Here is a 15,485-nt window from a genome sequence, read left to right as displayed (position 1 = left end):
GCATTCACTGTCATGTGATAGCATCAGATGCCCTCATTGTCTGCCGTTTGGGCACGCATAGCTCGTGATGTGTTAACCCATTAATTTTTTTCAGAATAGTCAGTAAGACCTCTTTCCATTTATAGTTTCTTTCTGCCAAAATACTCCAGTTTGTATGTACATTTTAAAAGCATTTCTCATGTAAGAACTGTCAGTTTTTTACTTCTGTGGATTAACTTTTCTGCAGTTATGAGGGCCAAGCATCCTGTCTGCCCAGCCAGCTAACAGGGACGAAAGTATTGTGCACCTGGCCGGTGAGTGACTTTACTGCTCGACAACCTCTTCAGGCTATGGCCATTCTAGGTTAATGGCATGTTCCACTGAGCAGAGAACCAATATTCAGTAACACTTTCTACAAAATCAGTATCACACTACACATTCACAGTGGTTTCAGCTAACCATGAAAGAGAGCTTTAAAACTAACCCACACTTTCTGTTGTAAGTGTATCCGGGGCTGAACAAAACACTTAAGAAAAATGAAAGCAAATTTTTTTTTTAATTTCTTTTTCATTTTTATTTTTTTTTTTTTATTGAAAAGTTCTGTAACTTGAGGTCCACATCAACAATACATGTGCCTGTAACTTATTAAAATTTCATTAACATCAGACAAATATTTTTCACATAATTCTAAAATGAACAGCTCCCAGTGACTTTGCCGAAAAAAGACTGACAGTTCTTACTATAACCATCAATAAAAACTAATTGCTGAACTTTAAAACAACATTGTCTCATACCCAGCCTGATGCAGAATTAAACAACAAAGATATTGATATAACTTTTTGTGATAGGCTTATTGGTTCATCTGTAATTAAAGCCTACACTCGATTCTCCATAATAAAAAGTCTGACAGTAGGGAGTTTACATGCTTCCTACTTCTTGTTTCCTCTCAGCTCGTCATGTTCAGTATGATCCAGTTTAGCAGTTTCCTGTCGTCATTTCGAATCAGGCTTAGGACTGCAGCTGGCAGAGTCTTTTTTCCCCTACATTCCTTTTCTTGGAACATATTAGTTACTGAAACAACCTAATATTTTCTTAGAGTATGATGTTTTTCAAAACATGGACCATCATACTTTTTGCAAAATGTGTGTCATTTTTCATTGTGAATTAACAGCATATACTGCAAAGCATCTCTCGTAATCTCCTTTTTTCTTGTTCTTCCAAGGAAACCTGGATAATGAATGTTCTTTATTTTGCAAACTAAATGGTCTTTCTTTTTATGGTGTCTGTGGGAACTCAGTTTTACATGTTGGTTCGTGAAATTTATTCAGCAACTGCTGGATTAGTTTCAAGTGGAATTTCAAATTGATTTCTTCTGTTGCTTTTCTATTTCTTTTTATTCTGCATAAAGAATTCACTCAAATGAACGAATACTTTTTGTGGCACTTAATTGTCTTTCAAAAGCAACGTACGTAACTTAACATCCTGTCTGTCTTATCAACGGCACCCATTGACTTATTAAATAATTCCAGAAGAGGGTTTTAATTTATTTTGGCCCGTTTTATGTTCCTTTTCCTCTGTCTGAACAAAATCTAGTCCATTTACAATGCAGAGGCTCCAGACTTTCGTTTGTCCATCCATTTTAGTGCCAAGTGTTCCTCTTAGGCAACGGTGGTAAATGTTTCCCATTTTTGCGTCTTGTTCTGATGGCATTGATACATTTCTCATGGGGCCACAGAAGTAATTCAGGGCCCAAACATCAATTGTCTAAATAAAAGGTATGAGCTTTGTTGAAGTAGGGTAACAAACTCTCATCACCCGATTTTCCTCCATCAGCATCTACTTCTGTGGCAGCACAAGTGCAGACAATTTAACCGAGGATATAATGGCTTTGTACACAACAAAAGATAAATTTTAATGATAAAATTACTACATTTCTTTGGTATATACTTCTATAAATTGGAGCCTTCCTTTGGAAAGTAGCAGAGTTTTACCTATCACAATGTTTTCAAATGTGTCTATGGCTTCTCTGGTTCTTTTCCCTGTGTGTTTTACAATGAGACATATTTTCCCAAGAATATATTGATATGCAGCTGAATTGACACTAATATGCAATAAATGCAGAATCAGTCTGTGCTGGGCCCTGGCCATTGTATGAGCTAATACCGGGGTTTGAAGCAAAGAATCTATAAACCAATATTCACTTCTAACTTACTATGTCTTGTCATAAGTGAGGAAAATCCCAAGAAGCAATGAAATTCTGCAAGCTCTATACACTTGCACCATGGTGATCTACTGTGCACTGTCATTTTTTTTTTGTAATAAATATACAGTAACTATTCATCTCTGCACAACTGGCAAAAACAAATTTGAAGGGCAAAGTACAAAAAGATGTAAATAACTTTCTGAACCTTTATGCAATTGTAGCATTTCATCACAGGAGGGCACTCTGACCAATCATACATTCTTTTTCATGACGAAGTAGTTGTTACCATTCCATCTTCTTTTCCCTCTTCAGAAGAAGAATCTTCTGGTAAAGTTCCTAGTGAATTGAAGACCCAGCAACAGGTCGACACACATCCAGATCTCCACCCAATGGAAGGTCCTAAGTAGCATAACCATCTTCATCACTACCATTCATGAGGATTTCCACAACTTCCTTGTCTAAGAATTACATCCCAACATTGCAACCCGCAATACGTGCAAACACTGTCATCTAACCAAAAACAGGTACAGGACAGGTCTAATGGCTGACTTAAGCAGAAAGGGTTGAGAAGCAAAAGCTGTAGAGCTTTCCAACATTACAAAGTAGAGCAGGTAATGACAGTGTTGGCAGGAATGTCAAACTGGGAACAACAGCGAGTCGCCATTCTACTGTGTATGTTTAGCTGCTCATGGACCCATGCATAGATGAATGCCCTTAGCCATCAGGCCTTCATACCTGACTGGCATAAATGCTTTTAAAAAAAAATACTTAATCTGAATTTCAGCAAAACCAATATCACAAATACTAGCAAACAATAAAAGAGGATACCACTAGAGCAGTCTGAAAAACAACAAATAAGTTATTTAAATTGAGTGTATCACCACAAAAAGTTTCATGAAAATGTATGCTCCCTTCCAAATTTAACATGTCTGCAGTACTAATACACCAGATGGTTATAATTGAAGTGCAACTAACCAATGGCCTTGCCACAGTGGTAGCACCAGTTCCCGTCAGATCATCAAATTAAGCACTGTCGGGCTAGGCTATCACGTGGATGGGTCACCGTCCTAGAGTGCCGAGTGCTGCTGGCAAGCGAGGTGCACTCAACCCGTGTGAGGCTTATTGAGGAGCTACTTGTGTGAGAAGAAGCTGCACCGGTCACAAAAAAAGTGACAACAGCTGGGAGAGCAGTGTGCTCACCACAAGCCTCTCTGTATCCGCATCTGGTGACACCTAAGGGCTGATAAGCGAGTGATGCGTGTGAGATCGCTCTCTAAGTTTTCATATATTTTTAGGTTTCAGATACATATTTTAACAGTTTTTGTGATAATATTTACTATATAAGTGACGTATTAGTGGTTTCTTCATTCACCTCTGCCTTTCTTGTGTTGTGACCTGATATTTGCGAGTGTTTCGTATCAAGCAACTTAACCTCTTGCCTGTGTTTACATTCCGCGCTGACCAGTTGCAGCTGTAGCGGCGCATCGAAAGCTAAGTACTAATTAATTGTTAGTGTATAGTGGTTTATTTAGGAACTTTAGTAGTCTTCAACCGGTGTTCTTGGCGTTTTCTGGTGTAATAATTTCAGAAGAACCTTTTGGGAACTGTTTTCAGCTTCGTTACTGTGTCATTAGACTGTTAATACTGTTAATAATAGTAGTTACTTCGCTTGTAGAGTAAGTTTGTGATTATTGTAGTCAGGTTTTTAACATCATCTTATTGTAGTAGCGGAACTCAGAAAAAGTAAAATTTTACCATGAGTAGGTTCGTGAGTAGTGGATTGCGGTGTGAGAGTTGTTCGAAGTATTTTCACTGGGGGGAATGCAGTGGGGAAGCCAGTGGGCATTCTGGTGAGATCCTCTCCTGGAACTGCAGGTTATGTAGCAAGAGTAAGTTGATAGAGGAGCAGGAGCGTAAGATCTGTGCCCTTCAGGTGCAGTTGAAAAACTGCACAGGAGGAGCTAGATAGGATGAGGAGGGAGAAGGGGGTTGGGGAATACAAGCTGGCTGTTGGCAAGAGATCTGCTAGGAGAAGAAGATTTTCAGATAGTTTTACCATTGGTGTTTACAATAGATATGACCAACTGTCAGAGTCTAGTGGAGAGGAATCTCTAGTAGCTGTAGATGTAGGAAGTATGCAGCAGACCGCAGTAGTTACTGTGCCTAGAACAGTTGCAAAGTCGAAGAGGAAGAAGAAGGTTCTGCTGTTAGGTAGTTCTCATGGCAGAGGTGTAGGCCAGCAGTTGCAGGAAGTGCTGGGGAGTGAGTACCAGGTCACCAGCATTGTGAAGCCTAATGCAGGGTTGGCTCAGGTGACTGTTAACATAGGGGTGTTATGTAGGGATTTTACTAAAGAGGATCAGGTAGTGATTGTGGGTGGGGCTGGTAATAGTATTGATAGGGATGGGGAGTATAACATAGATGGTGACCTGGAAAAGATAGCCACTCAGACTGGCAACACGAATGTGCATTTCGTGGAATTGTTTCAGCGTCACGATCGGCCTCATCTTAATACAGCCGTCAGGCGTAATAACATGAGACTTGGGGGTGCGCTGATGACAGAAGGCATGGGTCACATTTCAGTGGTGTCGGTGGAGTCTATCAGCAGGACGGGTTTCACTAGACATGGCCTGCACCTCAACAGGTATGGGAAGGGGAGGTTGGCAAAGCTTATAGGTGACAGCATAGGTGGGGTTGGTGGGATCACTCATGGGAAAATTCCTGCAGTAGTGGGTGTTAGAGCTGCACCTTTTTTAGATTGAAGTCAGCTCATAGGTATTCCTGCTTAAGGGAAGTCTCTCTAACAAAGGAATCACTTTTGACAAAGCTTAGGTATCCGAGTAATGAGGGAATTAGTATATTTCATCAAAATATACAAGGTATTAGAGATAAAGTTAGTGAACTGCTTATAGATGTTGACTCTGAAATTATTGGTATATCTGAACACTTCTTAAATAAGGAGATAATTCAGTGGCTTCCGTTTACCAGGATACAGGTTGGCTGGCAGCTTTTCGAGGAGCTCTTTGCGGAGTGGGGGAGTAGCCATGTATGTGAAAAACGGCATCCCATTTGAGTCAATTGATGTTTCAAAGTACTGCACTGAAAAGGTGTTTGAATGTTGTGCAGGTGTGGTTAAATTTAACGGAGCTAAACTTCTAACTGTTGTTATTTATTGATCCCCAGACTCCGATTTCACAACATTTTTGCTAAAGCTAGAGGAGGTTCTTGGTTCACTTTATAGGAAATACAAAAAGTTAGTTATATGTGGTGACTTCAATATTAATTGTATAAGTGATTGTGCAAGGAAGCGGATGATGGTAGACCTCTTTAATTCATATAATCTTATGCAAACCGTATTCTTTCCAACGAGAGTGCAAGGGAACAGTAGAACAACCATAGACAACATTTTTGTTCATTCCTCATTACTAGAAGGGCATACTGTTAGCAAAAAGGTGAATGGCCTTTCAGATCATGATGCACAAATTTTAACTTTAAAAGATTTTTGTGCTGCAACACGTGTTAAATATAGTCATCAGCTGTTCAGGAAAGCTGATCCAGTTGCTGTAGAGACCTTTGTAAACCTTATAAAGGAACAAGAGTGGCAAGATGTTTATAGCGCTGATACAGTAGACGATAAATATAATGCTTTTCTCCAGACCTTTCTCATGCTCTTTGAAAGTTGCTTTCCGTTAGAACGTTTAAAACAGGGTACTAGCACAAACAGGCAGCCTGGTTGGCTGACTAGAGGGATAAGAATATCTTGTAGAACAAAGTGGCAATTATATCAAAACGTTAGAAACAGTCAAAATCTAAATGCAGCAGCCCATTACAAACAGTATTGTAAGGTGCTTAAACATGTTATTAGGAAGGCAAAAAGTATGTGGTATGCAGATAGAATAGCTAAGTCTCAGGATAAAATGGTCAGTCGTAAAGGAAGTTGCTGGTCTGCAGAGAGAGGTCGAGGATATAGAATCAGTGCGTAGTGGGAATGTCCGTGTTACTGATAAGTCGCATATATGTACAGTATTTAATAATCACTTTCTGAATATAGCAGGTAAACTAAATAGAAACCTAGTCCCAACAGGGAATCATATAGCGCTCTTAGGAAAAAGTTTTCCGAGACTGTTACCTGAAATGCTCCTCCGTGATACTGATAAGAGGGAGATTGAGTTAATAATTAAATCACTAAAGACCAAGAACTCTCATGGATATGACGGGGTATCTAGCAGAATACTGAAGTATTGTTCTATGTATGTTAGCCCAGTTCTCAGCCATATCTGTAACTTTTCCTTTAGGAGTGGTCGGTTTCCTGACCGATTAAAGTACTCGGTAGTGAATCCACTTTATAAAAAGGGAGACATTGATAATGTTGACAATTTTAGACCTATTTCTACGCCATCACTGTTTGCTAAAGTTATCGAGAAGGTTGTATATACAAGGTTACTGGAGCATTTAAATTCACATAATTTGCTGTCAAATGTTCAGTTTGGTTTTAGAAATTGTTTAACAACTGAAAATGCTTTATTCTCTTTTCTTTGTGAGGTATTGGACGGATTAAATAGAAGGTTCCGAACGCTAGGTGTTTTCTTTGATTTAACGAAGCCTTTTGACTGTGTTGACCACAAAATATTACTGCAGAAGTTGGATCATTATGGAGTAAGGGGAGTAGCTTACAATTGGTTCGCCTCTTACTTTAAGAACAGAAAGCAGAGGGTAATTCTCCGCCATATTGAGAGTGGTAGTGATGTTCAGTCCCAATGGGGCACTGTTAAGTGGGGCGTTCCCCAAGGGTCGGTGCTGGGGCCACTGCTGTTTCTTATTTATATAAATGATATGCCTTCTAGTATTACAGGTGATTAAAAAATATTTCCGTTTGCTGATGACACCAGCTTGATAGTGAAGGATCTTGTGTGTAATATTGAAACAGTAACAAATAATGTAGTTCATGAAATAAGTTCGTGGCTTGTGGAAAATAATTTGATGCTAAATCACAGTAAGACTCAGCTTTTACAGTTTCTAACTCACAATTCAACAAGAACCGATATTTTGATCGGACAGAATAGGCATATTATAAGCGAGACGGAACAGTTCAAGTTCCTAGGCGTTCGGATAGATAGTAAGCTGTTGTGGAAAGCCCATGTCCAGGATCTTGTTCAGAAGCTAAATGATGCTTTATTTACCATTAGAACAGTATCTGAAATAAGTGACACTTCAACACGAAAAGTAGTCTACTTCGCATATTTTCATACGCTTATGTCGTATGGTATTATTTTTTGGGGTAATTCTTCTGATTCAAAAAGGGTATTTTTGGCTCAAAAACGGGCTGTTCGAGCTATATGTGGTGTAAGTTCGAGAACCTCTTGTCGACCCCTATTCAAAAATCTGGGAATTCTGACATTGCCCTCACAGTATATATTTTCTTTAATGTCGTTTGTTGTTAGCAATATTAGCCTATTCCCAATAGTTAGCAGCTTTCACTCAGTTAATACTAGGCAGAAATCAAATCTGCATGTAGAATGCACTTCCTTGACTCTTGTGCAGAAAGGAGTGCAGTATTCTGCTGCATCCATTTTCAATAAGCTACCACAAGAACTCAAAAAATCTTAGCAGTAGCCCGAACTCTTTTAAGTCTAAACTGAAGAGTTTCCTCATGGCTCACTCCTCCTATTCTGTCGAGGAGTCCTGGAAGAGCTAAAAAATTAAGCAAATTCCAGTGTTACATTGTTGATTTCTTCATTTAAACTTACGACTTGTCACCTGAATATACTTTTTTATATTTCATTTTATCTGTTTCTAATATCGTGTTATAATTTCATGTATTGACTCGTTCCATGACCATGGAGACTTCTCCTTAATTTGGTCCCACGGAACAATAAATAAATAAATAAATAAAAAGACAAAGACACGGAAACTGGTCGGTACCATTGAGCCTTTAAGTTCTGTTCAGACGGTGTTTGTTTTTACTCACAGAGGTCCAGTGTGAGCCATAATTGCTGTATGGAAGTGAAACTTGGTAGATATTTTAATGCATTAATGTGGAACCTATATGTGCTGGAAACAAATTAATTCAAATTTTATCCACCAGGTGCAAAGCTGGCACTATGAATGTAAGAAGGACACATAGAAATGGTCCCATATGTAATGGATTGGGAACAGGACATGGGCAAAGAAGGTCAAACAAGTGAGAAAGGCATAATGTTGATTTTATTATTAACTACAGTTTACACATTGTTCAATATGAGCACTGGAGACACTGACAAGATGCTGCATCCATCAAATGACGTGATCAACAGTTTCTTGCAGCACTTCCAGTGGAATCTGAGCAACATGTTCCTGTATACTGGCCTTCAGATCGAGTAGAGACTGATCATATCCCTGGTACACTTGTTTTTTTTTAAATATCCCCTGAGCCAAAAGTCGCAGACATTCAGGTCAGGTGATGTTGCAGGCCATGCATCTGGAAAACCTCTGGAGATAACATGTTGGTGGAAGGTTGTAATACTTATGAGGTGCTACCCAAAATATTCAAGAACGTCATTATACCGGTCAAACCAGTAGCAGTGTGACATTCTGCCACTAGATGTCTTTAGGTACCCATCTTTGCTACTGCACCACAAACTTGGGTCAGCTTTGGCACATGCATTTGTGAGATGTAATGTGCGTCAGGATGTGTTTCAGTGCTTCTGCAAATTGTGAAATGGATGACGTGAGGGAGCAACAGATGTTTTCTCTACTGAAGACATGCAAGAGGCATCTCAAGAGGTCCTGAACGAACTTCACCCTGCCGATTTTCAGGTGTGCTTCCAAAAATGGGAACAAAACTGGGATTGTTACAAACATGCCCGGGGTGACTACTTTGAAGGGAGGCTATTAGGACGTAAGTATATTTTTCTGATTTTTAAAATAAAATTCTTAGATATTTTGGGTAGCGCCTTATACACACATCCCACGACATACAACATACACTATTCTATGTGTAAGATTGCATAATGTTGTACAGCAGTACCCAACTTGGGTTACTGCCCAAGGGACTGATGTATTTTTCAGTGACATGACATCGTACATGTGGCAGCAGGTGATATGGAATTGAGTGTTTGTTCCAAGTGGCTGTAGGAGCCATACCACATATGGAAGCAAAGTGGGGTTGGTGCCCAATGCTAATGAACACATGCCAAACACGGTCATCACAAACTTCCAAAGAACAGCTAAATATTAAGAGACGACACAGGAAATTGCAGTCGAATCTTGATAATGCCACGAGAATTGGTTGCATATATGCCTTAATGATTGTACAATCTTAATGCACCATTTAATTTAGATGTTGGATTGTGGCAAATGGAGCAACATCTATGTACAGTGAGGTCTGGAGTACATCTGGATTAGTACTAGCAATAAACATGTGGCATCCCTAAATTAATTTGAGGTGTTATTTAACAGTGAATAGTCCTTTCCTTGACAGACTCCTCTTGGTATGATTTCACAACTAGCAGCATCACCAGCACCATGAGGTTGCAGCCTGCACTACCTACTGTGACGGAGGGACAACCATCTATACACGATCCCAGGTAGGAGCTTCTGTAGACACACTTGATGCAGAATGTGACGAACTTGCTAAGCTGCATTAAGTAGATTACTGGGCATGCAACATGAGGAGTTACACCATGTTCTATATAAACAGTGGTTTCCACACAATTGCACTCTTCCAAATCAGGAATCACATGCTGTACAAGGTGGCCTCTAAACCATGCAGATGTCATAGTACACCTGACTGGTCCTCTGGGTGTGTTCTCCTCAAAGAAGAAAGGACCAAGAATGAAGATGCTTCTGAATCCACACCACACAGGCACATACAGTGAGTGCAATGGCTCTTCGTGTACCACATGCAGTTTAAAAGTACCCCAAATTTGGTGGTTCTGTGTATTCACTGCATCCTGTAGTGTAAAATGTAAAACTCTACAGAACATTGTCCTGCCACATGTCATCAACTTTGCTCTGTGCAAGAAACAAGAGCTAATTCAGAATGTTGCTGTAGATTATTAGGTTTCAGTTGCAGCACCATCTGGATCTCATACGGCTGCTAGTGTAAAATGAAGTACAAAATTTTCCACAATATGGACAATTCTCATGAAATTGCATGAGCACTAACAATACCTGGAGCACGTGCTGCATGATAGTTACAGCAACAGCAATCTCATCAATAACTTACACCCGGCAGGTTAGTAAGCCTTCCTCTTCCAGGTGCCACACGAAGCTCACCCATGTTTATAAATTTCATCATCACCTTCTTCAAAACATTTAATGAAATCGTCAGCGATACTCTCTCAATGCAGCACTGTAGTTGCTGCTGTTCACGTAAAACGTTTCACAAACAGTATATGTTCTCTCTTCTTGGTAGTCCTACTGTGTACTCAACATTATGGTTTGTCAAATGATAGAGTGGATGTTATACCATCATACAGTGTACAGCACCAGATTTGGTACCTAAGTGGACTAGATTTTTTTGACTGCAGATAGGACCTGCTCAGTAACTATTGTACCAACCATGACCATCAATCATCCTGTGTTCCAGCTGGGCAGGTACCTCTCCCCAAACAAATAATACAGACCATAAAAAACTGAAGCTGCTGTTCCCAACTACTTTCTTTGATAAAAAGTTTACCAATAACAATGTAATAACAGAATACAACAAATGTTTCTAACATTGACAGTTCCTCATTAGATTGTGACTTCTTCCACCAACTCTTTGACAATGATTTTGTCAGTTTGAAATAAAGTGAAATTATAAGTTGCACCGTATCTGAATCAGCAGCGAGATTTTATCTCCTAAACACAAATGACGCATCCCGTCAACTTCTGTGTCTGTAAAATAATCAGAAACCTGAAAGTTGGTTTGAACACTGCAGAGCTTTATTGTACATGGTACAAACTTCTCTCCTCCTGTCCTTTGAGGAGACTTACCCATTAAGCTCTAAGCGGATCTGCAGTTCAACGTGAACTTCTAAGTGTTGTGTAACTTGGCACTTTTCACAGAGAGAGAGAGAGAGAGAGAGAGAGAGAGAGAGAGAGAGAGAGAGAGAGAGAAAAGAATCACTGCCTGAGGTGAAAGTAGCGGCAAATGGAAGAAGGAATCTTATGATTTAATCTTCGAATTTTTAGGCTGGCGTTTAACCATTGAATCATCTGTGACAAAACTAAACATAAAACTTAATATAAATTTGGCACTCACTTAAGAAGACTTGCATACCAAATATGACTGGCATAACATGATCAATATGGGAAGCTCAGACTCCTCTAACTAGGATCTGTTATGCTTACATATGTGGAGTGTTGCAGAGTTATTTTGCATCCTTTCAGACAATGGCCGAAAGGAAAGTCGCTTTTCCAGGATTGAGGCAGAGCACCCAATGATAATCTGACACTTCCATATTAATCAGTTATGTATCACAGATGAATATGTCAATTTTTAGGACTATGTTTGATGGCAAGTAAACAGAGCAACAGTTTCTAATACACATTTGTATCTGCATTTATTACCAGTTCACATCTGACATCTCATTAAAATTAAGATCATTTTACAAGCAAGTCTTTAAAGCATTTTAAAAATTATGTCGGCCAGATTTCCTAATATCGAAGAATTTTTCAACCTGGGATGCTTTACATGTACATATACAAATTCCCCAACAAAAAGAGTAAATCGTTACAAGAATCTCTGTGGGGAAATGTGGTCCTCCGATAGTTTGTTTCAGAGACTTTCGCTGATGTCTACTGAGAAATTATTCAGACAAAGTTCCAATGATTATCCAAAATACATGTCAAATTAAAATTTTCATAATCAACCACACGAATTAACAAGTGTAACTAAGCACTGTTCATTTCGGATGGCAAAAGTCACAGAGTGTATATGTTCTACATCATCACTTCTGGTATGGTTTGGTAAATTGAATGAATTCATTAATTAAATATTAATAAACCAACAAAGATTTTAATGCTTTGCTCCCCCCATTAATAAATGTCCACCAACGAAGTTATAAAACAGATCAAATATTTGAAGAAATATATGTATTATCAAGCAAATGACGAAACACTTCAATTTTCCAGGGAAAAGTCATCAGGTGCAGAACAAACTTGTGAAAAAAAAAGGTAACTGAACAGTTACAACAGCACATATTTCACAGAAACAGTAATCTGCCTATTCATTTAAATAAAAATTTTAAAACAATGGGTAAACAGCAGATTTTATGCCATTTGAATTGGAGCACGATGCTATGAACATTCAAATACAAGTAGAACTAATAAATAACAATTATATGATGTTGGGCAACAGCTTTTAAACAGCAGTTACATATACTTTTAAGTATTCGTCATCATTTTGACGAACCAACCAACCGAAAGAAAGAAAGGGGGTCGAGTATTAAATACACATCTACATGTTTACATGCTTGTAAGAAACAAATTTAACAATTTTCTAAAATGAGTATTATTACGTCTGATATTTACATTATAAATACATAAATAATAAACAACTTTTAAAATATTTTATAAAATAAATATCATTACAAAGGAACTATAGATAAAAGGAAGAATAGATTAATTTTGTTGGTAACTTATCAAAAATTGTATAGTAATAAATGCTGCACAATGAAACAAAGGTTTCCTACAAGAAACTATTGGCTAAATAAAAGTTCAAAGTTGTGCAATGATAAATTACACAACTCTGCCTGACACTTTTCTGTAACTAACTGGTGCATTATTTTCTATGGATCGATAATTTACAATTTGTACACAGTTAACGAAATAAGTTAGCGGTCCTACATCTACATCATTTGTTTAATCATTTATTTATCTAGCATGCATAAAACTTGCATGCATTCATGAGTGTCATGTTTTGTCCTAGTCTTGCATATACTTTATTTTTTTCTCCGCAATAACATTCCACCTGTTCCATGAGCAGATATATGTAGTGGACAAAGCCCTGGAGCCCTAAATATAAAAAAATTAAGACTAAAATTGCCTTTTTCACATTAGTGTACAGGCGTTGTTCTATTAAGAATAAATTTCAAATTATGTCATCAACAACCAATGTGGCTTCAGGTCGTTAAAAAATCTTCACACGTAAATAATTTATATGAAATATTTAATATTTATCAATAAGGAGAAATTGTGTGTTTAACATAAATTTACAGTCCGTAAATAGAAAATGTTTGCTTCTAGATTACTGACATATAATATACAAAGTAGATTAAAAATGAAATGACCATATATTAATTCTGAAGCTACAAAGTAGTTCTACTTTAGATACAGTAGTTTACAATTAAACACACATTTTATGATTCTTTTTAATTTAATACTGTGCTAATTGGGTATAGGTACCAATTGCACACAATGTGCAGTCTTCTTTCTTTTTAAAAAAGAAAAAAAAAAATCACAAAATTGAAATACCACAATTTTCATAACAATTACAATGAAAATGTCTCCTCAATTTCTTCACATAGAGCAGGTGAGAATGGGGAGGGATGCAAAAACTCTGAGCTAGCTACTGTCAGTCTGGGTGTATAAAATCAAGAGACTGTCAATAAAAGCATTCTTAACAGTTTATGATGTAAAGTTATATTGTACATTCAGCATAATCTTCAGCTGAAGAATCACTGTTATCAAATATATTCGTGATTCTGGTCAGAAGAGTGTGGACTCAACACAAAAAAGTAAGTAAAGGGAGAAAATCTGTTCTGCGCAGACTGAGCAAAAATGAAGAAGCACGATGTGGCAGATCAATGCAAAGTAATTTCAGTTTAGAAATCTACTGTACACAAACACAATATTGTTCTAGTCTTCTGAACACACTTCAATTTTAACCGCTTGTCCGTCCCACTCACATGGATGTACTGGTATGAAGAGGGAAATTATACTGAGAACATAAAAAACTTATCCGCTCCCTTTGTCCGTCTTCCCTCCTATTAGAATAACTCACCAGATTCGAGAACAAAAAAATAAAATTAAAAACAATAAACGCGTGTTGCACTCTAAAAAGTCTTGCACTTTTCTGGTCGTACATCATGTTCCTTACCAATAACTTCACACAAACACCTTTGCAAGTGCATCAGCGCCTGCACTGGCAATGTAGGGCCTGGATGGGTGGAAAGCCACATCAAATATACTCTCGTCGAATTTCTTGCGGTGAGCTGTGATTTCTTGTACACACGTCTTATTTTCCAGGTTCCACAGACGGATACTGCAGTCATGACCTGTTTTGAAAAAACTGCATGTTAAACAAATGAGCACTATGCCACATTATAACTATTAATGAATTTATGTAGAATACTCAGGTCGCTGCACATATAGCAACAATACATAAAAGATACAATTAAGAACAAACAATACTGAGGTGCACCTACAAACCACCCTCTGTACCAGCTATAATCATAGCAGAAAGATATTACTGAATCTCAGCTATTCAATTTTATTTATTAATTTTTAAAAAAAAAGTGAGTCCTCCACTTATCACTGTTTTGGTGGCTGGCAACTAGGTTATTTTTTTTAAATATATTATTATGATTTATTTTGAATTGTTACACATTCCACATCCTGTAATGCAAGGACTCCTAAGAACAGCGTGCTACTCCGAACTAATCTGCAGAAAATAAGATGTTTTCTTCTATGAACTGTACAGTATTCTACAGAGATGAATACTCTACTCTACCCTAAGGTAAGGAACTGTGTGTGTCCTTTAGAGACAGTTAACAGTGTTTTAAAGAAAATCATATGTTCCAAAATGTGCGAAGGAGAAGGAAGATGCTGAATGATGCTTGGTAGCTAATATAGAATTTGTTCAAGTAGCTTAATATTACACAAGAAATTGATTTCAGTAGCTGTGTAGTGACATGACAAAAGCCGTACTGACATGCAACACGTTTTTCATTGTGAATCTTGCCAGACTTTGTATTCATCATTGTTGCTACATGCTCAGCAATGACCTGCTACATCTCACGTAATATAATCTTCATTGTGATTTGCAACCATAGCACTCTCTAGCAGCAGTTATCGGCTGCAGTTAGGGTGCTAATCACACAGTCCATTTACAGAAAACACCACACATAAAATAGTTAAACTATTAGCTACCATCAAAGGAGGTCAGAGAAAACCATAAAGAACATTCCGTATTCACTAACGGTTTGAACTGTGGATTGCTGGTTGAGGAACACTACATACACTGCACAACGATTGGAGAAACATTCTAGTTTGTTAACTCAATTGAATCTCCACCACATTTTCAGTTTTAAAATGAATACAATTACAGTATAGTGTC

General features: G+C 37.9%; 1 protein-coding gene across 2 annotated transcripts in view; it reads right to left on the bottom strand.

Moving 5' to 3' along the window:
* Window positions 1-13,088: 13,088 nt before the first annotated feature.
* Window positions 13,089-15,485, bottom strand: part of LOC126092583 (striatin-3) — a 105,628-nt gene continuing 103,231 nt past the window's right edge. For both annotated transcript variants that reach the window (XM_049908270.1, XM_049908271.1), the window contains exon 13: window positions 13,089-14,424. In XM_049908270.1, the coding sequence (XP_049764227.1) occupies window positions 14,255-14,424 (170 nt within the window). In that variant the 3' untranslated portion in view covers window positions 13,089-14,254. The remainder of the gene's footprint in view (window positions 14,425-15,485) is intronic.

Source organism: Schistocerca cancellata, chromosome 7, assembly GCF_023864275.1.
Source record: "Schistocerca cancellata isolate TAMUIC-IGC-003103 chromosome 7, iqSchCanc2.1, whole genome shotgun sequence".
Classification (NCBI taxonomy): domain Eukaryota; kingdom Metazoa; phylum Arthropoda; class Insecta; order Orthoptera; family Acrididae; genus Schistocerca; species Schistocerca cancellata.
This window is presented reverse-complemented; position numbering and strand designations above follow the sequence as displayed.